This window comes from Nipponia nippon, unplaced genomic scaffold (assembly GCF_047370975.1).
Source record: "Nipponia nippon isolate SJK-2023a ecotype South Korea unplaced genomic scaffold, ASM4737097v1 scaffold_9, whole genome shotgun sequence".
In the NCBI taxonomy this organism is placed as follows: Eukaryota; Metazoa; Chordata; class Aves; order Pelecaniformes; family Threskiornithidae; genus Nipponia; species Nipponia nippon.
This window is the reverse complement of record NW_028262413.1, coordinates 9,871,664-9,895,470: the sequence shown is the minus strand read 5'-3', so window position 1 is coordinate 9,895,470 and position 23,807 is coordinate 9,871,664. Positions and strand designations below refer to the sequence as shown.

The 23,807-nt window shown below is 41.3% G+C and overlaps 1 protein-coding gene across 6 annotated transcripts; it reads left to right on the top strand.

The window, feature by feature from the left end:
• The first annotated feature begins 320 nt into the window (after positions 1-320).
• On the top strand, positions 321-22,479 carry EOGT (EGF domain specific O-linked N-acetylglucosamine transferase). Of its 6 annotated transcripts, none has more exons than XM_087745040.1 (17): positions 323-813; positions 1,393-1,439; positions 2,242-2,466; positions 3,446-3,546; positions 4,092-4,200; positions 4,292-4,386; positions 5,567-5,671; positions 6,821-6,927; positions 8,621-8,724; positions 11,348-11,440; positions 12,231-12,302; positions 12,840-12,926; positions 14,063-14,131; positions 15,447-15,508; positions 17,175-17,294; positions 18,761-18,863; positions 19,240-22,479. In XM_087745040.1, the coding sequence occupies exons 3-17, from the start codon at positions 2,257-2,259 to the stop codon at positions 19,384-19,386; spliced, it is 1,584 nt and encodes a 527-aa protein (XP_087601166.1). In that variant the 5' UTR covers positions 323-813; positions 1,393-1,439; positions 2,242-2,256; the 3' UTR covers positions 19,387-22,479. The 6 variants fall into 6 exon arrangements, with proteins under 6 accessions (XP_087601170.1, XP_087601166.1, XP_087601165.1 ...); XM_087745039.1 differs by having other exon boundaries at positions 2,237-2,466; XM_087745042.1 differs by having other exon boundaries at positions 1,356-1,439.
• The last annotated feature ends 1,328 nt before the right edge of the window (positions 22,480-23,807 follow it).

Below are 23,807 nucleotides of genomic sequence, written 5' to 3'. Positions count from 1 at the left end.
CTCCCGCTCGCCGTGCGAAGGCCGGGCCGGCCGGGGGGGAGGCGAGCGGGGGGACGCCCCGAACAATGGGGTGCCGGGAGGCTGCGCTTCCTGCTGAGCGGCGGCAGGAAAAGGCCCTTTCCCTCCGCGCCCCGAGCGCGGCGGTCCCGCAGCGGCAGGCGCGGCGCTTTATTTCCGGCAGCGGGGGGAAGGCTCCCCGCCAGCCCCCGCTGCCGCGCCGCTCTCCCTTCGCGGGCCTGCGGGCCCCGCCGGGGCGGGGGTGCCGCCGCCGGGCAGGTGCCGCACGGCCCGGCCCCGGGCGGCCGCAGCGCCCCCCGCCGCGGCTCCACCTGACGGCGGCCGGGCCGGGGCGCTGAGAAGCGGCAGCGGAGGCCGACCCGTGCCCCCCGCCCGGTTTCCGGCCAGCGGCGCCGCCGGCCCGGCCCGGCCGGGCTCCTCCCTCCTTCCCCGGCGGCTCGACGCTCCCGCCGCCTCCAGGTGGGGCGGGCCCCGGCGGCGGCAGCAGCAGCAGCCCTCAGGCCGCGCTTGCTTCCCGCTGTGGGGGACGGGACGGGGTGTGGCGGTGCCGCCCGCCGCGCTCCGCTCCCCGCGGGTGTGAAGGAGGGGCGCGGCGGCGGGCGCAGCCCTCTCACGGCGGCCGCCTCTCCCCCGCAGAGCCTGGAGGGGCCGGGCCGTGCGCGCTGCCCCCCGGAGAGCCGCCAGCTGCCGCGGCGGCATGAGGATTAAGGCCGTCGGCGAGCGCGTAACGGGAGGAGCGGCCGGTCCCATGGGCCGCGGGGCTCCCCGGGGCCGACGGGGCTGAGCCGAGCTGAGGTGAAGTGAGGTGCCCGCCGCGGCCTCAGGGTGTGGGTGAGCGGCGGCGGGGGGCGGCTCGGGCGGGACGGGGCAGCGGCAGCGGCGCCTCAGGGGGCTCGGTGCGGGCCTGGCAGCGGGTCTGCGCTGGGTCCAGCACAGGCTAAGGGCTGGGGCCAGCGTGGGCCAGGGGCTGGGTCCGGCTCGGGGTCCGGTCCGGACTTGGCAGTAGCGTGGGCCCGGCACCGGGTGTCGGGCGCCTTCCCGAAGTGACTGATCCTCAGCCGGGGCCCCGGGGACGGGTCAGGGGCGACGCCGTTTTGGGGAGCCGGACACCGCAGTGCCGTGCTGGGCTTGAGCTGGGGAGGGGGTGCGGTGTGAGCCTCCCGAGATCCCCCCACGCCCCGGCTGCGTGCCCTAGGGAAAGGGAAGCGCTTTCATGCAGGGATCCGAGTGCCGGGACGGGTCAGAAACGCTCCAACAGCCCCTGGGAAGGTTGCTCTCGTTGCTGTGAATGTTTCTCAAGAAGCAGGACTGTGTTCTGAGGAAGGCTCCTTTTGCAGGACGTATTTAACTCAGCTTTCCTCCCCCCTGCCCCAGGCTCCTGTACTTGGGAAATCTGAAGCAGTTCTCCTCAAACCAAACAGGTAAAACTACTTGTATTGTAGGAATATTGCTAAAGGCTTCAGTTGCAAGAAAGCATGCAAATTTTGGCAAATTATAATGCCAAAAAAAGGTTTTTTTAGATACAGGCCATCCAATTTTTTTCTCAGGAAGTTTCATGGTTCAAAGCAGGGGTGTTTGATGAGAAGGTTGTGTTACCAGAAAGGTATCCAGTCTGCTTTAGAGTATACAGATATACGTGGGCCTGTAGTTAAGTGTATAACTCAGTATTAAAAGTTCCTTTAACATGATGTTAACTGCTAAAAACAAGCATCCTGAAACAGACTGAAGTGTGACCATTTATTTGTGACTGCATAGTTTTCCTTCAGCTAATGATTAGTTTCTTCCGAAGTGGAGAATGTATTATTTTTATACTTATTTTTAAACTAAAATTCCTCCTCTTCTCACCCCTCCCCCCCAATACTTCTACATTTTCTTCCTGCTGACTGGATATTATATGCTTTATACTTAGTTTCCACATTTGAACTCTTAGGATCCCTTGGGATTTAGCTAAAGTAAACACACCCATTTTAGTTTGACTGGGAGCTGGTAGTGTGTAATAACCCTCAATGACTAATGATTCAAAGATAATCCTGAGGTTGTACAGTCTAGTCTCTTAGTGAAAGTTTACTTTTCATGGGGGAAAAGAAACCACCTCAGAAATACAAGTAGAAATTCTTTGAGTATATGAGTGACTTTGGCTGTATATTGTCTTGTATGCTTGAAATGTGCTATGCTGCAGATATGTTAAGTGCCCTTTTTTTTTTTTTTTTCCAATAAGCACAGAATTCATAGGTTGCCATGTTCATGTTGCTTGCATTTGGACTGCTACTGCAAGAAATTCTGGCTAATTCCCAAGCTGAAAATCTTACTGAATTAAAAAACATTCCAGAAGAGCCATTATATAGCTACAAAGCTATCAACTTGCCAGATGAGCATATTCCATACTTTCTGCACAATAATCAGCATATTGCTGGCATCTGTAAGCAGGACTCCCATTGCCCATACAAAGTAGGTTTGCTTTTTTTTTTTTTGTTTGTTTGTTTAAAGGTAATGTGTAATGGGGTGGTTTGTTCTTGGAGTCATAGCAGTTAAAGATGGTGATGAATTGTTCTCCTTGCCAATTCGTCGGTTTCACTGGGAATTGGAATTGTTGCTTTTGAAATAGTTGTGCAGGGCTCTTCCTCAATCTGATGCTGTCACAAGACTAGATTTTTAACATACTGTCTTGCAAGATTTTTATCCCCCCTCCTTTAATTGTTACGGAGCTGAAACGATGATCTTAATCTGAGTGACTCTTGCGCATGTGAAAGGTGTTTGAACTAAGTACAGCTAGTAATTTCTAGGCCTGTGATTTTTAGCATACTGTAGTACTTTTGTGGAAGTGCCAAGAGTATAGGCAAATTGATGAAGTGCTGATTTCATCTTACCCTGTGGTTGCATATAATTCATTTACCTGAAGTGGGGACAGTGAACCTGAGGATCTGGGCCATGTTTGGCTCGGGAGCAATTCCAGTGTCTCTGAGGTTGGAGCTGCTTCATAGAGTTGGGGGTGGGAGCCATGCTCCCCCTTCTCTGACTTTCTGCAGCACTGCAGAAGCTGATGTTTCTAGATTTGCCTGGGGAGCAGTGGTACACTCAGCCCGGAGCTTGGAGCACCGTGCTTTGTGTGAGCTTAGCTTTGTTACCTATATCTGTCAGCGATGTTAAAATTTTGGAATCCTACTCACTGGGTCAGGAAAAGTGGTTTTCCTGGAACAGACATATTAAAGACAAGGATAATGTTGCTGTGCGTGTGTGTCCTCTTTGGAGCCTGTGTTGTGCATAAAGAATCTGAGTGTTCTTTCTGAAACTTTATTTGAAAACAGACCAAATCAAAAGCCTTTAACGCAAGATTTATTACCAAGTGGTAGTTTATAAGCTAACAACTGACTTAAGTGATTTCACATTTTGCTGTTGCGTAACCTGATTCAGTTATTCTGTGTTACAGAAATACTTGAAGAAACTGAGATCTTGCTGGGGTTATGAGAAATCTTGCAAGTCAGATTACAGGTTCAGTTACCCAGTGTGTGATTATGTTGAAACTGGATGGTAAGTGTAATTTTAAATGTATAAAGTACAGTGTGTTAAAAAGAGAGTATAGTGCTCACTTTCATATTAGCTGTGAAGTTAAAATTATTGTGATATTTAGAGTTTAAAGGATGCTTCTTTGTGAAGATATATGTGTATTTATAGATAACATACATCTTTCAACATGATTTTAAAAATTTAACTTTTTAAGGAAGAAAATACTGTTTGAAATGCTTCCTGCCACAATGTTTTCATTATTCTGATTTAGCCTTGAATTCAGATTCCTAAAATAACCCTGTATTTCCTTTCTTAGCTTTAAAAACACAGGGAAAATGTAAAAAAAAAAAAAAAAGATACCCTTTTACGGGAGAATAGCTTTAAATTGTCACTGATGTTTTCACTTACATGCAGTTGATAAGTTGCTTCCTGTTTTGCATCTTAAATGTCAATAAAGTAACTGACTGGCTCTTCTGTTGCACTTTCAGTGGAAAAAATGTTATCTGTTAAAGTTATTACTAGAACTGAGCAACGGACCTTGATTTTTTCCTCTCTCCTTCATACATTAGGGCAAGTGACATTGAGACAGCCCAACAGATATTCTGGAAACAAGCTGACTTTGGTTACATTCGAGAGAGGCTCAATGAAATGAAAACCCATTGTAAGCCTGCAGCAACAGTAGGTATTTCTGATAGATACTATACTTTTCACTTATTTTTAGACATCATTTTTGTTATTGATAAAATCCTACTTGTTCTTTTCTTAACAGGGAGATTCATCTCTGACCTGTTCTCAGTACCTTCAGCATTGCAGAGCAACAAACTTGTACATTGATTTACGAACTGTAAAGAGGAACCACGACAGGTCTCTGATTTGCTTATGTTATAGTAAAACCAAGGGATGGCAGGGAAAAGGACTTCAGAATTTGTTTAACAACGCTAGTGTGCTTGTTGTTATGGGCTTTACTGCTGACCAGAGACTTGTTGCTGAAGTCCTGTTGAGATCTACACCTCTTGATTGCTGTCTGCTGCTGCTGCTGTCAGCAGTACAGGTTATTTAAAAACCTAAGCTCTCAGTTTTATGGAATGGTGATGGGTGATTGAACTTGTCCCTTCTGATGGAAGAGAGGGAGACTTTTCTGTGTCTTCAGTCACATCCTTTCTGTGTCTTCAGTCACATCCTTTCTGTGTCTTCAGTCACATCCTTTCTTGATCAGGTGATGTGCAAAGTAGAATTGTTTTTGTATGAGACGCCAAGAAGACCTTTGCTATGCTAGATGCCTTTATACCAGAACCAGGAATTGCATTTTTAGATACAGAGACTGAAGAGAGATCTGAACCTGGATCTCTCACATTCCAAATTAAAATGCTACATATTGGGAAAACTGGGTAAAAAAACCCCATACCACTGATCTAGCATTACTTGTTTTTCCTTCTGCCTTATCTTTGAAGTCAGTGTCTTGGGCACCTGACTTGGAAAGAGCTGGTTCATGACTCTGAGGCTGATACCCTTCAGGATGGGTTTTGTCATCTTCTCAGCCTGTCCTAAAAGCTAACTTAGACAGTGCTTTTAGTTGGCAGTTTGTTTTCATGAAACCTGTTCTTGCACCTCACTCTTCATATGTTGTATAAAATTCTTGGGTTACTAACTGGGTTGTGAAATCTGAGGTGAATTCGGTGAGAAATTCTTGTTAAAAACAAACAAACAAAAAACCCAACTAATGATGCTCCTGTAAGTAATCATGTAACAAAATCTAATTAAATTACTCGTTTGGGTATGTGAAAATGATTCCTAATAACATTCTGGGTGGATTAGTGGTGTTTTCTAAATTGATGTGTAGAACTCCAGGGACACCACTATCTTTATTTGGGAATTGTGGGAAATGCTTGATTTATGCCGAAGAAAATACTCAAGTTTTAAATATGTATGAAGTACCTTGCTGAATTGAGATTCACTAGCACTGGCTTGAGTATGTAATCGAGATTGCAGAGCACTTGTAGCACTGCTGCACAAAAGCTGATAGACTTTTACTAATTTGCATTAGATTCAAAGAAGACTTTTTGCAGAAGGGAGAAATTGGAGGTCATTGCACCCTCGACGTCCAAGCATTTTTGGCTGAAGGTCAGCGCAAGAGCCCTCTGCAGTCTTGGTAAGAATCACTTGTCGAGACTGCTTCGAAGTTCACCTGCTAATTCTTTCTTATTTTTTTCATTGGCACTAGCAGCTCTGTGTAGGGGATTTCATACTGAGGAAATAGTTGCTCATTTCGAAGGTCAGTTTGAGAGTTCATATAAGATACTTCTGGTATCTATGCAGAATGTTCTGAACTATGCTATGTATAATTGTGTCCTACCTAATTTACAGCAGCAAAAGATCTGATAATGTCTTGTAATTTGAAGTTCTAACCGTCAGGTGTTTCCTGGGCAAGATGCTGGTTGTGTGCCTGATCTGCCTATAGAAGGAGACAATTGTTTTGTTGTGAAATGCCTGGAAGTTTGCACTTGTGTCTTAGTTCACACAATCCTCGGTGACATTGGGGCTAACGCAACGACTGATCTGGATACACGTTCATACGGTGTTCCCAGGGAGCCTGTGTTTGGAATGTGAAATGGGCAACAGTCCACAGGCTGAGCAGGAAGTGCAGAGGGTGCTTTGTGGTAGCTGGTTAAGTATCACGGGTTGCATGTTAGCACTTCAAAGCTGCATTGCCAGTTAGTTGATGAAACATGAAGGAATTGGAGCCATTAAGGTCCATGTAAGAGTTCATTTCTATGCTTTTCTCATGTTTTCATTTTTTTTTCTCATTTTGCATTGATGGTCAATTTCAGTTAAGAATAGCTGCAGAGGGGGAAAAGACTTTTCTTCTCTACCTGCTGTTGTCATTTCAACTGTTCATCCTTGTTTAGATCCAGGAATAATAAATATTGCATCTACATTCATTATTCTGACCAGGCATGAAGATCTTGCTGAAGCGTCTTTGGCAATGCAGATCAAGTTGGATAGACCCACAGATCTAGGCTCTAAGGCTCTTTGTTATATCTCTACTGCCTTGATTTGTAGATCAAAGATGCTGTTCACTCCTGAGATCAAAGGCGGTGTTTAACCTCTTGAAGCTCATAACCTGAAGAACCTTCCATTACAATTTCAAATCATTGTAATTGTCAGACTCTATCAGTTTTCAGCAGTCCTGTTAAATCAAATGGACTGGATGAACAGTTACTAAATCTTAGATGTATGAAGTACATTTGTTTGAGTGTGTTAATGACAAAGCACGTTCTGTGTGATTGAATCTTTGTAGGTTTGCAGAACTCCAGACATTTACTGCATTAAACTTCAGGCCCCTAGAAGATGAGAAGTGTGATGTTGTTATTGAAAAGCCAACATACTTCATGAAATTAGATGCAGGTAATTGGTATCTTCATTTTTTTTATCCTACAGTACTGCAGTAAAAAGACCCCATATCCAACTTGCCCATTTACACTATGACTTTCTGATTGTCAAGTTCACTTGTAATATATTTTTATTTTTGAAAAATGATGGAACTTTTAAATTCCTTTTTTTCTGTAGTTCCATTTACAAACTTGGAAACTTAGGTTTAAGTCCTTACGTTTTGCCACAGATAATAAATAAATCAGAAGAAATTTCCTGCCACTTACTTTGCACAGTCATTGACTCTCGACTGTGGTTTGACAGAGTCTTTGACTTTGTGCCAAAGACTCTTCTGTACAGAGTCTTTGATTTTGGCTGTGTTTCTGGACGTCAGTTTTCATACCATGAAACACAAGGTATGGGTATATATGTCTTGTCGTACGTGCTCAGTAATTGAGGATTCTATGTGTATTGAATGACATGGAAGAGGAAGTGGTATTCAAAGACAAAGTTCAAGGGAATAAGTTTTGTTAGTTGATTAAGATACTTCCCCTCACCCGCCCCAGAAAAGCCAAAACACACGAAACTAAACACAACCCTGTTTTAATCTTAAAGTTCCAAATTTAGGTGAAAAGCTACTACAGGAAAAAAATAGCTATCTCATTAGAGAGAGCTGTGGTGAATGCTGTGCAACACTATACCAAAATTCATGAGGAGGCAGCACCAAGCATCTTTAAGAGTCAGCCCAGTGGTATCTGATGTTTTTTTGAAGTTCACCAGCCTTTTTGTTCATGCAGCATATTTTGCAGGCAAATGTTAATGAAAGGGGGTGTTCAGGTTGTAGATGTACAAACAAGCTGATGTGGGCTAAGCTATGGTTTAAACTGGACAGTTGTCTGCTGTGTCCTGACCCTGTGACAGGCTGCAACTGTAAACTGGATTGCCCCTCTTCCCCTGCAGGTCAGTATTGTGTATTTTAAGCAAAGTTGTTGCAGGCCCCTGAAGAGTTACTGTGGAAGAGTTGCTGTGCTGTCAATTTGTACCTTTGAGCAGGGTGGTCTAGCTGTGGCTCAGGAGGTGATTTTGTCCAGCCCCTTTGTTTTAGGGCAGGCGGGGGGAAACTGCTGTTAGAGCAGTACAGGAAGCCCGGCAGCTAGTTCCTGCCATGGCAGCTCTTTTTGGTCAAAAGCTTAGAAATAGGGGCTGTGTGCACATGGTTCCAAAACTGGGGTTTGGTCTTCACTAGCAAGGAAACTGGACTACGGTACCACCTTTGTTTCATGGTGGTTTTTTATGCACCGTGGTCTTAAGGTATTAGCTTCAGAAACCAAGAATGAACAAGAATGCTCTGAGAAAAAACCTGAGGAATTCCTGGGGCTTTGGTTCATGTGCAAGTTCTGTCTTGTAGTCCTGCAGACAGAGCTTCCCTTAACTCTAATAGAGCAGAACTAAGATCAGTGCCGAAGGCCTGTTTTTAATGTTTCCTTTATGTCTAGCTAGTTCTTGTTAAAGCAGTAGTTGCTTTTGTATACTTCAGAAAGCAGCTGCAGACCGTAATGAGAAATAGCACGTGAAACTTACCTTTGTCTTATGCTGTCTTTTGGCTGCTCTTCTAATTTCTCTGGAACTTCTTAAAAACACATTTTATTAAGGAAAAAATGCGTGAACCAATAAAAAGTGGAGTGAGTGTAGGAATGCAGCATTTTGCTAACAATTCTTTCTTTCTCAGGTGTTAATATGTACCATCACTTCTGTGATTTCGTCAATCTTTATATTACACAGCATATTAATAATTCCTTCAGTACTGATGTCAACATAGTCATGTGGGACACTGTAAGTCTGCTGTGCTTTTAACCTATTTGTAAGGGGTTGTATTTCTGCTTTATAGAGAGTCTGAAGCTTTCAGTAGCCAATCCTTAGCTTTCTTGGGGGCTTAGCCATGTAGAATTGATTATAAGTTTTTGAATCTTAATACAGGTGCATGAACAATAGTTAGGTAATATTTTCTACAATAAACCTTGTGCTGTTTGAATGCTACTCCATAGCTCATCTTTTGCTAGTACATAATTATGCCTTTTTTTGGTGTGACCTCAAAAATAACATGATCTGTATTTCTAATATGTGGCATTTGAACATTTTGTGCTGTTTTCTGTAGACTTTTTTTCTCTGAGAATATTGAAGTAGATTTACTCAAAACTGTTTCTTCTATATTTAGAAAGAAACGCAGCCTTGCATCTTTCTAAATCAGTAATGTGCAGCCTGTAAGAAAGAAAACAACTAAATTAAATCCTTATATTTATCAAAACAGGGTCTAATACTTAGTTCCTTTAAATAGCCTTCTTACAGTTACTTGTCTCTTAGAATCACCTCTTAGAATGCCACAACGGCATATAAAACAAGTTTTTAAGTGGGTCTCTTTCTGCTGCACTGCTGAGTTGAAACCGTGACTGTGTTTAAGAGTAATATTAGTTTTACTGGCCAGTATTTAAGTTGTGCAGGAGAGTGTTAAACTAAACAACAAAAAACTAGGCAATTTGTAACATACCAGATAACACGTACAATCAGGTCCAGAAATAACACAGTTCTTGACTATGGTATTGTCCCACGCCTGTCTTGTTCTCATAAAATACTGGATTTTCTTTCTGAGTATTTACTGTTATTGAGTATTATTATTAGGACAACTAATATTCAATACAGACCTGCAAATATCCCCTGATGGCTATTTAATGAGAAACCTCTTTGGCTGGAAGAGACCTTTTTTTTGTAGTTCTCTTACATTTTGAAAGATAAAATAAATGCACCTGCCAGATAAGCAAGCTCTCTAGATGTTATACAGGGACCTGTTAATTCAGCTCTGATGACTTTCTGAAAAGATGAGTAAGACAGCTCTGTAGATTACTTTGAAAAGCAACTCTTTTTCTTACATCACATTATTGATGTAAGATTATTGTAACTCCTTCAAATGTACCATTCAAAGTGAGTACTGTCACAGTACTATCATTTTAAATGAGTCTTAACTGCTCAGTCAGTGCGCGTTCATTACCATGTACAACCAGATGATGGCACCAACTAACTGCTGATGAACTGGCTATGCTGATTGAAAGATGGACTTGAGCTTATTATTCAGTCTCTTTTTTTGGTTTTTCTTGATGTAATTAGATTTGGCCATACTTTCTAGCTACTGTAGAATCAGTGCACTGTTCTTATTAAACAGTAATGCCCTTAGATGTAGGTTAAAGCAGAAAATGAGTAGGAAATCCACTGGGTGTTGATTTGCAGACTGTCTCTGCAAATGCTGGAAAGCAATGTTTATAAAGCCCTTTTCAGGAGAGTAGATAGGGTTAGAAAGTAGTACTTGCCGCTTTGAAGATCAGTTCTCTAGTTCTAATCTGGAAGAGCAGTTCTTGTAATACAGATGGCCAGAAAGTAGTATGGATTGTAAAATTCGTTAAAACTTAATGGGAGAAGAAGGAGAAGGAAGCACCTGTTCAGCTGAAGGAAATCTGGTGCCCTTTAGATTCTTTTACATTTCACTAGATGTCCGCTCTCTTCTGTGGTCATTTGTAGTCTTATTCTCAAATTTCTTGTTGAGAATATTTCCATGTAGCTTTCCAAGCAGCCTGAACCAGCTCCAGGGTTGAAAGGAATCTTTAAGCAAGAATCTGTACCAGGGCTACTGAGGTCATATTTAATTGCATTCAAAGAGCAAGAGATGGTGACTCTTAGCCCTCAGATGTGTAGGAAACATTACAAATTTGAAGGCATGAGCCCCTGCTGCTAGGCCAATGTTGTAGGGAGTAGATGGTTCTTAAAAGGTTTCACAGAGCATTGCTGCAAAGGGGGAATTTTTATACTGCCCTGTACAGAAACTTCTTGGTATCCTGTCAAAGTAGTGCAAAACATTGTTTCCTGGCTGTTTCTTCCATCAAATCAGATTGTTGCCTTCAATTTGTGATACGAGTGACCAGCCCAAAACAGTTAAATGTGAAACAGGCTTGTTCTGACTTTTTACTTCAAACATTACTTCTGCACTTGAATTCCCAGGTGTTTTTTGAGTCTCAGGAGTCGAGGTTCATGCCTTCTACCATCATTGTTTCTGTTACTTCAAATTTAACTCGTGTTCTGTTCTCTCTGGGGAAAATAGTGGGTAATCCTTGGTCTGAACTCAGAAATTCTAATCTGCTGCTGAAGAACTTGTCTAGATTGCTAATTTATAGAACTGTTTTATTAAAAATTAACTACCTGACAGGTAATTTGAGTTAACTACCATGGTAAACACAGGGTTCGGTGTTCTGTAATGCCTGTGTTTTGTGCTAGGCTGTCTTAGGTCCCATGGTGGTGATGCACATAATAACTGTATGTTAAAACTCATATATAGAACTTGTAAATCAAGAAGAGAGTTTTTATATGCATTTATGTAATCATTATGCCCTTGTGTTTTTTCCTTTCCTCCTAGAGCTCATATGGCTATGGTGACCTGTTCAGTGAGACATGGAAGGCATTTACTGACTATGAAATAATACACTTGAAAACATTTGACTCTAAAAGGGTATGGAATTTTATATTTTGTTTTAATTCATAGTCACTAGGTAGCAAATACAACAGCTTCTCGAGCTGCTTTTGGATATGGGTGTTTCAGAGGAAAGCATTAATACTTTCTATGCATGTTTAATTTGTGTAATACGAGTATCCTGCCTTACAAACAAGAGACAGAGCTGTAACCTAATTCTGTGGCATGTCTATGCTTTATGGAGACGGACCTAACTTTTGTGTCGTCTGAGAGGTGATATTTATGTATTGGTTTCACTTCTGCAGTACCCACTACTGAAGTTAAGCGTTATCAAATGGTACTTTCTTTCTAAGTCTTCTGATTCCTACTGAGGTGTTTATCTTTCCCTGCAACTGTTAGTATACCTGCCGCTTATCATTAAAAAAAATTTGACTCCCACCAAAAAAATGTACCTATTCATTCATAGCTCAGTTTAGTCTCTTAAATCCCTTAAAGCCTGTCTTAAACTCTCTACTCTTTAACTGTTGGTTTTTTTTTTTTTTTTTTTTTTTCTATTTAGTTCATGTTTGTTCTGTTTGGGGGGGTTTCTTTTTTTTTTTTTTTTTTTAACCTCTTCCCACACTTGCATCTGCGGCATCCTAAGCGAGAGCTCTTTTGGGATCAGGATTGTCTTTGTTCTATTCATTTGCACAGTCAAGGAAGTGAGGATGTTCTTGACAGGAGCATGTAATTGCTAGCTCATTATAAGCAGTGATCCCACTGAATGAGCATGTAATGTGCCAGAGGAAGGTAGCAGTGCAGTGTAACTTCTTGTGATCTTCCTTTACAGGTATGCTTTAAAGAAGCAGTCTTCTCATTACTGCCTCGAATGCGATATGGCTTGTTTTATAACACACCATTGGTGAGTTCTTTTTATCCATCCACTGTGTTAACTAGGTGTGTGTGTGACAGTATAAAATCTGAGCTAATGAATCTTTCAAATATCTAGCCGAGCTATCCTGAAATAGACTGCATTGAAAGTCTATGCAACTCCAAATGAAATGATCTTCCCTAAAGATTAGGATTTTGAAGTTACTTTAGCTGGTTGATAGTAACTGGTTGTGTGCAATCTCCTCTGTCACACTTCATGAGATGCATATTATTCCTCTTTAATGGGTGGGCACTGTGAACTTAATGGTATTTTTGCAGAACACGAGACCTTGTACACTGACAGACTTTCCCGGTGGTATTAGCTCATGCATTCAGGCTGTAACACTGTAGAGAGACTTATATTTCTTTCTAAATGAAAGTGCCACTTGTGTTGCAGTGAATAGTGACACGTTTAGCGCAATGCATGATGCTAGGCTTTTGTTCCACAAGAATGGCAAAAGACTGATCACAAAGAGAGGTTTTCTGAGCAAATAACTTTTTGTATTAACAATTGCTTTTTTAATTTCAGATCTCTGGCTGTCACAGTACAGGGCTATTTAGAGCATTTTCTCAGCATGTGTTACACAGATTAAATATCACACAAGAAGGACCCAAGGTATGGTAACTGAATAATAAAATTGTAATATGAAGCTGATGGCTCTTACCAGAGAAACAACATTAGCAAGCTGGACCCAGTGGGGAATAGGCATAGAGTGTACTTTTTGTCCTTTCCTGTGATGCTTGGGATTTTTTTCCAATAAGTCAGCCTGTTCTATAAAGGCCTTCAGCAAACATTTGTGTATGTTTGTGAAAGTTGCCCTCATGCCTTATTTCCATTGGACAGACTTTAGAACATTCTCCTTCCAACCCTAGGATCTCTTCCTCACTTCCATTCTCTGTGCTCCAGGCCTTTGTGTCCTTCCTAGTTACGGAAGATACATGGTCTCCTCTGGAGCATGCTGACAAGGTACTGTTCTTGGATCCAGCAGAGGGGATCCCACAGAGCAATGCAGTGAGCTTGCTCTTTATCAGTCCTCATAGTTACTGCTGAGCTCAGATCAGAGGAGCAAATGATTTAACCTGGTCCTTCTGATTCCTGCCCAGTACCATCTGCCTGGCCCTGGGCTTCTCTGTTGTACACACTGGTAGTTTTTGCAAATTGTTGCAATGGCTGCATTGACGGATACGGCAGTCCTGGACTTCTTGAAGTATTTGCTAGAGAGTAGTCTACATATTATCGCTGAGGGGCACACATTCAAAGCACTGCACAGGCATTTAGTTATGCTTCTCCTGCTGACACTAATGGGAGTCATGCAGTTAAATCTCTTTATTTCACTTGGAACAGTTACCCCTGTGAGTCCAATTAATTTAAAGAGGTAAAGGGAGGAACTGTTATAGAAGTAAAATATTTTTTTTCCAAGGATCTTGTGCACAAGCCATCCTGAAAGCTGCTTTCCTGCTTTCAAAAACTGCTGTATAATGTGTAATACAAAGGCTCTTTTGTACTGAATAAAATAAATCTTTCAGAAAATGTTTTGTTCTTTGTTAATAGTCAGACTTTCACAAAGTTTTTGACACTTTTAATCTGTTGGAAAATACGATGTGAATTTTAAGGTGGTTACATCATGTATTACATGGGGAGGGAATACATTTAGTTGCTCAAATAATTGCCAGAAGTAAATATGGAAGTGTTTGGGCGTTTTTTGTGAGGTCTGCCTCATAGCTAATACACTGCTGCTTCTTTCTTTTTAGGATGGGAAAATTCGAGTCACAATACTTGCACGCAGTACAGATTACCGGAAAATATTAAACCAGAATGAGGTGTGGTCCTTTTTATTTTTAAAACAAATTTATCAGAAGTTAAATTTTGCTTGTTGAATTGTTTTTTTTTCAGGTACAGCCAAGACATCTATCTGCTGACAAATCTTGGACAAATACGTTCAGTGCTAATATTAATTTCTTCTAATACGATTTCTAGCCAGTCTCTACTTCTGTGCACCAGACACTGAACCTTGCTGCCCTTTTTAAATATCCAGTGGAAGACTACAGATGTGATACTAGAAGTATTTCCTCTTAACAAGCAGACACTGCAGAGCTTCTGATAACATTAAATTATTTTGCTTTCAGATTATCTCTTTTATTTCTAGCATCCCCAGCGTTGAAGGCTCTAACAAAATCCTTTGTTATGCTTGCAGATTAAAATGCATAAGCTATTGTATCTGAGTATGTGCATTCAGAACTTAATGAATTTTCATATTGATTCATGTTTTTGAATCACACAACTCAGTGGACTTATGGTGTAGCTTCTCTTGTGGTAAAATGATAATATCTAATGTTTTCATACCTGTCTTCATTCTTAGCTGTTAGTGCCTGACAGAAATGAATTGGCATTATCATTCCCACCTTATGTAGGGAGAAACTGAGACTTGTTTGATGCAATAGCTCCGTGGTAGAATAGACAGAGCGCAGATGGCTAGATTTGTGCCTTGTCTGCTAGGCTGTCCACAGTGCATGCCTACACTGCTACAGGCAGTATGTTTTCTGGTAACAAGCACATGACAGAAAGGGAGAAGTTAATCTTATTTTTACTACACTTTTGTAAAAGAAAATACTTGGCTCTTTCTCCCTCTTCTGCTGGCTATGGATTGGAGACTTAGAAAAAAAAAGCCCGTTTAGGTTAGAAGCCCAGCTCTAACCTGGTTTCACTTCTCATGTGAGTAGGAGTCTGACCTAGTAAGGTATTTTTGAAAATCCTTGTAGCTGCCAGCTTGCTTCTTCAGGTATTGGAGTAACTTTTGGAAATGCAACCACATCTTCCCGCTATTCCTGGCAAAACTCCTACTAGTTTGAGTGGTTTAGGAGTGGGTCCTGGAGCATGTAAACATCAACAGTAACCTCTGTGAGAGTGCAGGAGATTGAGTCTCCTCTCCAGGTGTTGCTCTGCCAGAAGTAACGTATGTATCTTGAGTGGGAAGGCACAAAAGGAGGGGAACTGCTCCTTTATATGGCGGTGACAGTATGTTCTGTCTTACAATTTTCCGGTGGGGAGGAGGAGTGTGTAAAATGATCAGGAGTGCAGGGGGAGAATTAAGTGAAGGAGAACACCAAATCATTGTCATTTCATTTTCCTCCTTAGCTTGTGAATGCTTTGAAAACAGTATCGACGCTGGAGGTCAAAGTGGTAGACTACAAATACAAGTACGTAAGTTGGTAGAGAAAACTAGTGTGATCTCATGCTGCCTCTGGGTGGTGAAAGCTGTCTGCAGGCAAAGCTACATATGCCCCAATGTCTAACCTCTGCAAAATCCAAGAACTGGTAAGGAAGGAAGAATGTTTCTGAGGGAGTGGTGGGTGAGCTAGTTAAGCACTCCCATCCTATGATGCACTGCTTAGGAATGAATCTCTAGAGTTAGTAGGCTCAGGTTAAAGCTACTACATGATGAGCAAGTTTTGAAATCACTTTTCTTTCTGTTTCCTCTCCTATCCCCAAAACAGCTGTGTTCCCATCACCCATTTGGATTTGCTAGTGCTCTGCAGTAACTGTGGGTCAACAGAGATTTGTCTTGTATGATGCTAGTGTCTTATTTTATGTGACCCTTAGTTTAGTAATGAGTAATAACTCAGCTTATTTGCTGCTCTGGTGGCCCCTGAAGACGCCACTTGAGGTCAGTTTGTGGTGCCCAGATGTAGTAAGCACTGTGCCAGTAAGAAATGGCTTGAAGAAGAAGTTCCCAAGTGGTGTATGCCCATGCCAAATGGCAGCTGCTCCCATTTACTCAATGGTGCTGTCCTGGATCCTGCAGGAAGAGTGAGAAACTGAAGCAGCAGTGAGAGATCAGCATTTTGACCAAAGCAGAGACGGTGTGAGGAAGTCGAGTTGCTTTTGGTTCCCCTGTCAATGAAAGCGCTTGAGCAGTCTAATAATAGAAAAGAGGGTGGATACCCTTGAGAGGGCATCTAGACCATCCCACTTGAAAGCATGACCAAGTGGTACTTCCACAATTCCTGTGCTTGTCAAAACTCTTTGTGGTACCATTCAGCATTACAGATTCCACAGATATCCTGCAGCATCACAGTCGTCATAGAGTGAAGGGTTTCCCTGAAGTCTGCCCTTATAGCAGTTTAAACTTTCTTGTTGCAGTTTAAGCCGGTTTCTTTCTACTGTTTTCCAAATGGTCAGAGAGGTTGTTACTCTTTTTAACGTATGAATTGTTCGCACACAAATGAAGCCTGTTGTAATTTCCCTTTCCAGTTGTCTGTCTTCTCTTACAATTAAATATCTTTAGTCCATTCTTTTCTTGTGTGCTCAGGGAGCACCTGGTTATTTAAAGAGAATACTTTATTTGGAGATTACAGTCAAAGGATGGGAGAGAGTGGCAGTTCCAGGAGCTGAAAAAAGACTGGTCTCCTTATTTCCACTTGATGCCCTATGCATAAGTTCAGGTTGGATATTTGCACCTTTAGGCGGGAATTGTATACTTCTGCACTACATCAAAAACAGTTTAGGTCCTTTATGTTGTGTTTGTTTTTTTTTTTTTTTAAAAGGTGGTGATGCATTTTTTTTTTTTAAGGCAAGTAAAAAAAACCCAAAACTTACAAAAACTTGTGTTTAATAAAAAAAAAATAATTCAAACTTTTGGAACAGACTCTTGCAATATTTTGAAACCTGTCTGCATTTCTTTTAATTCCATGCTGAGTTATCGCTGGCTTCAGCATTTGTGATTTTTAGTATTGTTCCTTAAAAAAAAAATCAATTCTCTCTTTCAGTATTCCCTTAAGTTAATTTTGAGCTTTCTACATGTAACTAATTCCTGCTGAGATGCTTAGGCATGCCAGATCACCGTTTTTGTTGTGTTGCCTGCAGGGAACTTGAATTTTCAGAGCAATTGAGAATAACCCACAACTCTGATATATTCATTGGGATGCATGGAGCCGGACTTACCCATTTGCTCTTTCTACCAGACTGGGCTGTTGTTTTTGAACTGTAAGTCTGTTTCCGTCCCCTCTTATACCACAACTGCTAATGTCTGTTCATAAATCTTAATGAAGCACTTTCCCTTGCTAGTATTTGACTATGAATGTTTGTAGTGCATCCTTGTCTAGACTTCATTTTTGGCAGTCTCTTCTGGGAATCAAAAGTGAGGAAGTTTTCATTATAAAATATAGTGTAACTGTATCATACAGGTTTAGCCTGTGATTTCTTAAGATGCCATGGTATAAATAAAATGCAGCCTGGTCAACAATTGCTTGGGGAAAATGGCAAAAAAAGAGAAAGCCTCACTGGTCAGATTCTGGCTGGTGAGTCTGAGGTTTAGTGGTATTTTGGTGATCCAGGGGAATTGATTACATAAGATGCATGTCCAGGGTGTTAAAGATCCCCCTGAACATTATGTATATACTCTTTTCTATGCTCAGGACATGAGCATCAGCTTGCTGGTCAAGCTTACCTGAGTGTCATTCTGTTTTACCTAAATTTCTCTAGTAGCTTCCTTTTAAACATATTTTCATAGAATCATAGAATAGTTTGGGTTGGAGGGGACCATTAAAGGTCATCTAGTCCATCCCCCCTGCAACTGACAGGGACATCTCCAACTAGATCAGGTTGCTCAGAGCCCCATCCAGCCTGTCCTTGAATGTTTCCAGGGATGGCATATCTACCACCTCTCTGGGCAACCCGTTCCAGTGTTTCACCACCCTCATCGTAAAAAATGTCTTCCTTATTTCTAGTCTGAATCAACCCTCTTTTAATTTAAAACCATTACCCCTTGTCCTGTTGCAACAGGCCTTACTAAAGTCTGTCCACATCTTTCTTATAAACACCCTTTAAATTCTGAAAGGCTGCAATAAGGTCTTCCCAGAGCCTTCTCTTCTCCAGGCTGAACAACCCCAACTCTCTCAACCTTTCTCCATAGGAGAGGTGTTCCACCCCTCTGATCATTTTTGTGGCCGCAATTTGTTGCAAAGTATGGTTGTTGATAGACGCTCCAGTTCTGTAGAACTAAACAAAAATGCTGCACAATTCTCAGAAGAGCACTGAATTTTCCATCTTAGGGAATTCTGCTTAAAGCCTCTACTGTGGGAAGGCTGTGGAGCTGATGCTTTGCAGCATAATCATGGCTTGAGAGTGTATTGTCCAGTCTCCAGCTAAGTTCAGAAACCCATGCCCAAGAGCTGCTGCAGCTGGACAGGGGCATGCCTGACACACAGATGTGCCTCAGACTGCCTTCTAGGCAGCATCTTAAGAACAGCCCTCGTTGTTTTCAGTGGAGTGGAATTTGTCCGTGGTTTTGGAGCCTTAGAACTGGACAGCAAACATTTTGGCTTGAAACTTTTTTTTTCCTGTTTCATGCTGGTAAAAAGGAAAACAAAATACTGGTAAAAAAATTTACTTCTGGCAATTATTTGAGCACAATCTCTGTAGGTAAATATGTTTTTTCTGCCTGCTCTTAGATACAATTGTGAAGATGAACGTTGTTACCTGGATTTGGCAAGGCTGAGAGGCATTCACTACATCACTTGGCGAAAAAGGAATAAAGTATTCCCTCAAGATCAGGTAATGATGGCCACTGCTGGAAGGGTGGGTGCTATAACTTGAAGCATTTAAAGGTTAGCTTGTTCTACCTATCTATGTTCTGATACTTGAAATATGGTTTTCATTCTTTAGACCAAATTAACTTCCCTGTTGTGAGAGATCACTTGATATTAATGGCTAAGGGAAGAAGATAAATGAAATTAATTGGCCATTAATCCAAGCCATCCATAGCATAGCTGTTATGCCGTTTCTTTGCTGACTCTTTTGCCTCAGAGCAGATCAGTGGATCAGAAATGATAAATTTAAATGGCAGATGCTCAATTTTTTTTCTTGCTCTTTGAATGGAAGAGGTACTGAATTTTTTTTCTGTTTAAAAGGCCTTATTTCATTTTTCTAGGGACACCACCCAACGCTGGGAGAACATCCAAAATTTACAAACTACTCCTTTGATGTGGAAGAATTTATGTACTTGGTGCTTCTGGCTGCAAATCATGTTTCACAGCATTCCAAGTGGCCGTTTAGGGTAAAACATGATGAATTCTAATTCAGACTTCTCACTGAGATATTATTTTTAAATAATGCTCCATAAAAATATTGTAACAACATAAAGCAAAATGCTGGTGTGAAACACGTAAACTTCTGTGATGGAAATAACCCATTATTAACTTGTCAAACCACTTCTTCGCACCATACCTTATCTTTATAATCCCTCTCTTTATTTCTGGGAGTTTTTGATATGTAAAAATGATTTTTCAGAACTCTTTTTGGTTTTTGTGCTGTACTTTTGCATTCCAAATTCTGAAATACTTATCTTTGTACAAAGATATGTCCATCCATTTCATGTAAGATTTTCTGGGGTAGATACTAATCCAGTAATAATTTATGTCTACTATTATGTGAGGAAATGCTAGAGGATGGAGAGCATTACAGCTTGGTTTCTCAGTGTAGTCTCTCTGGGAATTAAATCGGCCTGTCAGAGCTCCTCAGTTCCTCTTTTTAAGAAGCTGGATGCTTTTATCCTATAGTCCTGTACCTGTAAGTAAAAATCTGAATAGGAATTGCCTTCCTATTGTAAGACACTGCCCAGTATGTCGTTTGCACTCAGGTTACGTGACACAGTGGTTCCAGCATGGCTGGTTAGTTCCTTTCTGTCACCATCCATGTCGTTGCTGTGCTTGTCCCTCTATTGTTTCCAGGTTTGAAGATCTTCCTTTGTAAAATAGTGGTTGTAAGAGTGGTTAAGCAAACTTGTAATCAAACTTGCTGTTTGATTCAACAGACACTGCAGACTTTTATTTCAAGTTTAGAAACATTTTCAAGTTAGAGAGCAGAGTCTTACATTTTTGCATTTAAATATAAACTTTGACTCTTCTCCCTGTAGTTTTAAACGCTAAAATGTAACAGGTCTGCTCAGTAGGTTTAGTCAGTTTTCTATCTCAAAGCAGGTAAATCTCTTCCTAAGCGAACACTTAAAACTTCAGGTAATCTGGGTGTTTCCTACTTTTTCACATAAAACAGCACTCTGCAATGGAAAACCTGAGCAAATTGGAATAAAACTTGAGACTTTTTGAGGATGCTAAAGGGAATGGACTTCTAGTTTTTTATGACAAATGATAAGATGTATAGTGTGTCTTTCAGCTCCAGCTGAAAGGAAAGGAAGTTGTGAGGAACCTTGTTCTTGGAGTCATTAAAAGCCTAATCTAGTAATATTCTTGTTTTCTCAAAATGTCGAAGAGTCAATCTAGAAAACTTTTGAAAATCCTTCCAAAGCCAATAGCATAGTTCACTGTTTTCAGTGAAGGAAATGTTAAGCTAAAGCTGAGTTCTTTCTTTCTAAAATTCCCTCCGGAGCTGACTTGGTGCTAGTGGGGGGGGCGGGGAAAGGGAGTAGCTCTTTTGTATTAAGTGGGGCCAGAAGGATGTGTGGAAGACTCGAGCTCAGTGAGATAAAAACAGAATTCTATGTTAAATTATGGATTTTTTTGAGAATGTATTCCCATGATAGACTTGCATTATCATCATACAGTCTCAGTGGCTTGAAGCAGAGCATACATTTGCATGCAAAGGCAAGACAGTTACAGTAAATGTAAACATTTCATTGGTATAATTGTAGATATTATTGACTTCCATTCTCCAACAGTCATAGGCAATTTCACAGAGTGTAGGTACATTTACTGACCTGCCTATACTGGTAAAGATGAGTTACTGTAAGCATAATTTTCCTATAGATCTCTCACGACCTTAAGCAGCGTGTAGGAAAAGCTAGATATAGCTAGTACACAAGATATATTAAGGTATCTGGTGCAATTCTTAGCGTAATGTATTGTTTTACTCTTGGATAAAACTGTTTTACTTTAAAGAACCATAGAAGCAAAATTGCACTTCTTGACATGGAAAAAAAAAAAAAGGCCTTGAGAAATACAATTTCCTGTATTTGTGTGTGTGTGTCTGTGTGTGTGGTTTTTTACCTTGTGGGATTTTTAAAGAGAAAAATGTACAAAACTTAAGTCAGTAAAATGTATGAGTTCAAATGAAACCAACTCAAAATAAAGAAGACACTTAACGATGAACTGTGCACAGATATTTGATAACTTTTTAATGAAAAGCTTTTTAATTAAAAAAGCGTGTACAATTTTTGGTCATAGTTTGCCAGGTTTTAGCGGCAAATGTTTTAAATACCATTAATTGCATAGTCATGTGTCTCTGCTTTTTCCTGTCACGGCAACCTGATGTTCTGAGGTCCAAACTGATACTCAGAGTTATTTATCTGGGAATCGTTCAGAGCTAACGCTATCACCTTGCACTGATGGCTTTGTTGCCAGGCATTTTAAGATTGGTTTGTGAAAAACATTTGTATACGTTTTAACTTTCTGCGCTGCGGGTGATGCTGTTGAAGCCAGTGTGTGAATGCAGGCATGTGCTTGAATCTGTACAGAGGCAGCTAATGAGGAGCTTCTCTTTCAAGCTGTGTTAGGACTCACTAAAACAAGTGGTTGAACATATGCCTGAACGCATGGAGGAGAGGCTGTGGGGACTTAATCCAAGGGCAAAATATCCTGCCAACATGCACCAGTTTCAGCAAATGCGAGTGCAGTGTTGACAGTTGATGGCCAACATATTCTTCAGCCTTTATGGCTTAATATTACTGGGATGAAAATACTATTGTGGTTGATTAGCTTTACAAAAAGTCACAAAATTATCATGGCAGCAGAAGGAGGTTCGGTTGTATTAATGGGATTTTGCCAATAAATCCTGAGAGAGAATTTGGACAACAGCAAAGATCTGGCTCGTGACTTTCTTAAAGAGGGTCTGCGCCATCTCGGTCTGCCTCGAAATTGGAATTTGAGGGAATCCGTGAGACTTCTGGGCCACTTGTTCTTTAGGCAGGGTATAGCTCTGGATCATATTTTCCTAACAGACTATAGGAATCTTGTTCCTTGCTACTTCTGATTTATTTTTTGGTCTCTCCAGTCTACTTAAGTTTAAAGTCTGTGTTTACCTGGCACATTGGCATCAGCGTGATGAATTTGGGACTTAATGAACATTGCCAATCCTGAATGTTTACAGGATTGCCTGTGTTTCATGTACAATGTAAACTGAGAGCTGGATTTGAAATAAAAAATAATTTATGGATGCACATGGTGTCTTTCCGTTTTGCTTCAGAAGTCTTCAAGATGTATTTTCAATTTTTTCTTTGTGAAGTTCTGTGGAAGTTGGGTAAGTGTGAGAAATGGTTTGTGATTGGGGAGGTGGCAAATCAGGATTATTAATCGTAAGAGTAAAATTATAAATATTAAGGCAATACATTTTTAAAATCATTTAAAAAATAATGAAATTGTTTAATTTTTGCTGTTAATCTTGCCAGTTGTACCATTAATGAGAGAACTCAGGGTTTAGAATGTCTCTTAATCTTCTGTGTTTTTTTTTTTTTTTAAATGGGAGAGAAACGGAAGGAAATGTTCTTCTTGAGCTTTTTATCTGCTCAGAAGGGTAAAATGTGAGGGGATAATTTTCTTTTATTTCAACATTGAATAATTGTTTTAATTGTTTGCCTTGAAGTTGAGCTCTTGCTTCTAGTCCTCTGAACACGTTTCTCATGGATTCGGCTTTTTGTTTGAAATAAAATAACTGCTACTAGACATTCTTCTGCCTTTGGCCCTGAAACAGCCAAAGTAGCTTGGCTCTTCATTATTCATTTATGAATTCTCATCATCCTTCTTGCATTTCAGTTCCTTGTCTCGCAGCATGGGTGTGAGGCTGGTAAGCCTGCAGCTGCTGAAGCTCCTGACCTACTCCCAGTGGGAGCTGCTCCTCCCGGCTACGGACTGCGTCGGTCAGCTTCTGTGCGGGCTCTCTACCTCGTTTCAGCCAAAGTCAGCTGGCTTAGCCAGAGCCTGTTGTTTGAACTGTTCGCCACAGACTCATTTTTCCTGCAGATAAGGGCTGTGGTGTGAGGGATGGCTGTGTGAGCTGCTCCTCTGGTGTGGCTGTACCTTGAAGCTGGTAGACAGGTCCTGGTTGTGGTTAGGGTAAGCTTTCTAGAAGAAACTAGAGCTGGAATAAAATGACTGAGCCAGTCTTGGTGAGCCCAGGTCTGAAGTTTGAGTAGCTTCTGTGGTGGTGGAATTGACCAATTTGTGGTATGGCTATCTCAAATGGTGCAGCCGATAAAAGCATTTTGTAGAGGTGGAGAGGGAGATGTGCAGAGGGAATGAGAGGGGTAAGGAGGAAGGAGTAAGTGTAAAGGCTGCAGATAGGTAAAACGAGCAGAGTCATTCCCAAGCCTGAGGCTCAGCAGACCTCTGTGAACACGACTATAGATCAAGGGAGGTGTGTGGAAACCCCCCAAAAATGAGGGTGATGAAAATGGTACTGTCGTAAACTGCAAGGAGGTACAGGAGGGAGAAACGAAAGGCCCTGAATTCCCTGGGTCTGAGCCAGGCGAGGAGGGGAGCAGCACCCGCG

Bases quoted from the DNA above. Each gene is read 5' to 3' on its own strand.
- EOGT (XM_087745040.1), top strand. From the start codon at position 2,257: ATGTTCATGTTGCTTGCATTTGGACTGCTACTGCAAGAAATTCTGGCT. The intron at 2,467-3,445 runs GTAGGTTTGCTT...TCTGTGTTACAG, and splicing joins ACTCCCATTGCCCATACAAA to AAATACTTGAAGAAACTGAG. The intron at 15,509-17,174 runs GTACGTAAGTTG...TGTTGCCTGCAG, and splicing joins GTGGTAGACTACAAATACAA to GGAACTTGAATTTTCAGAGC.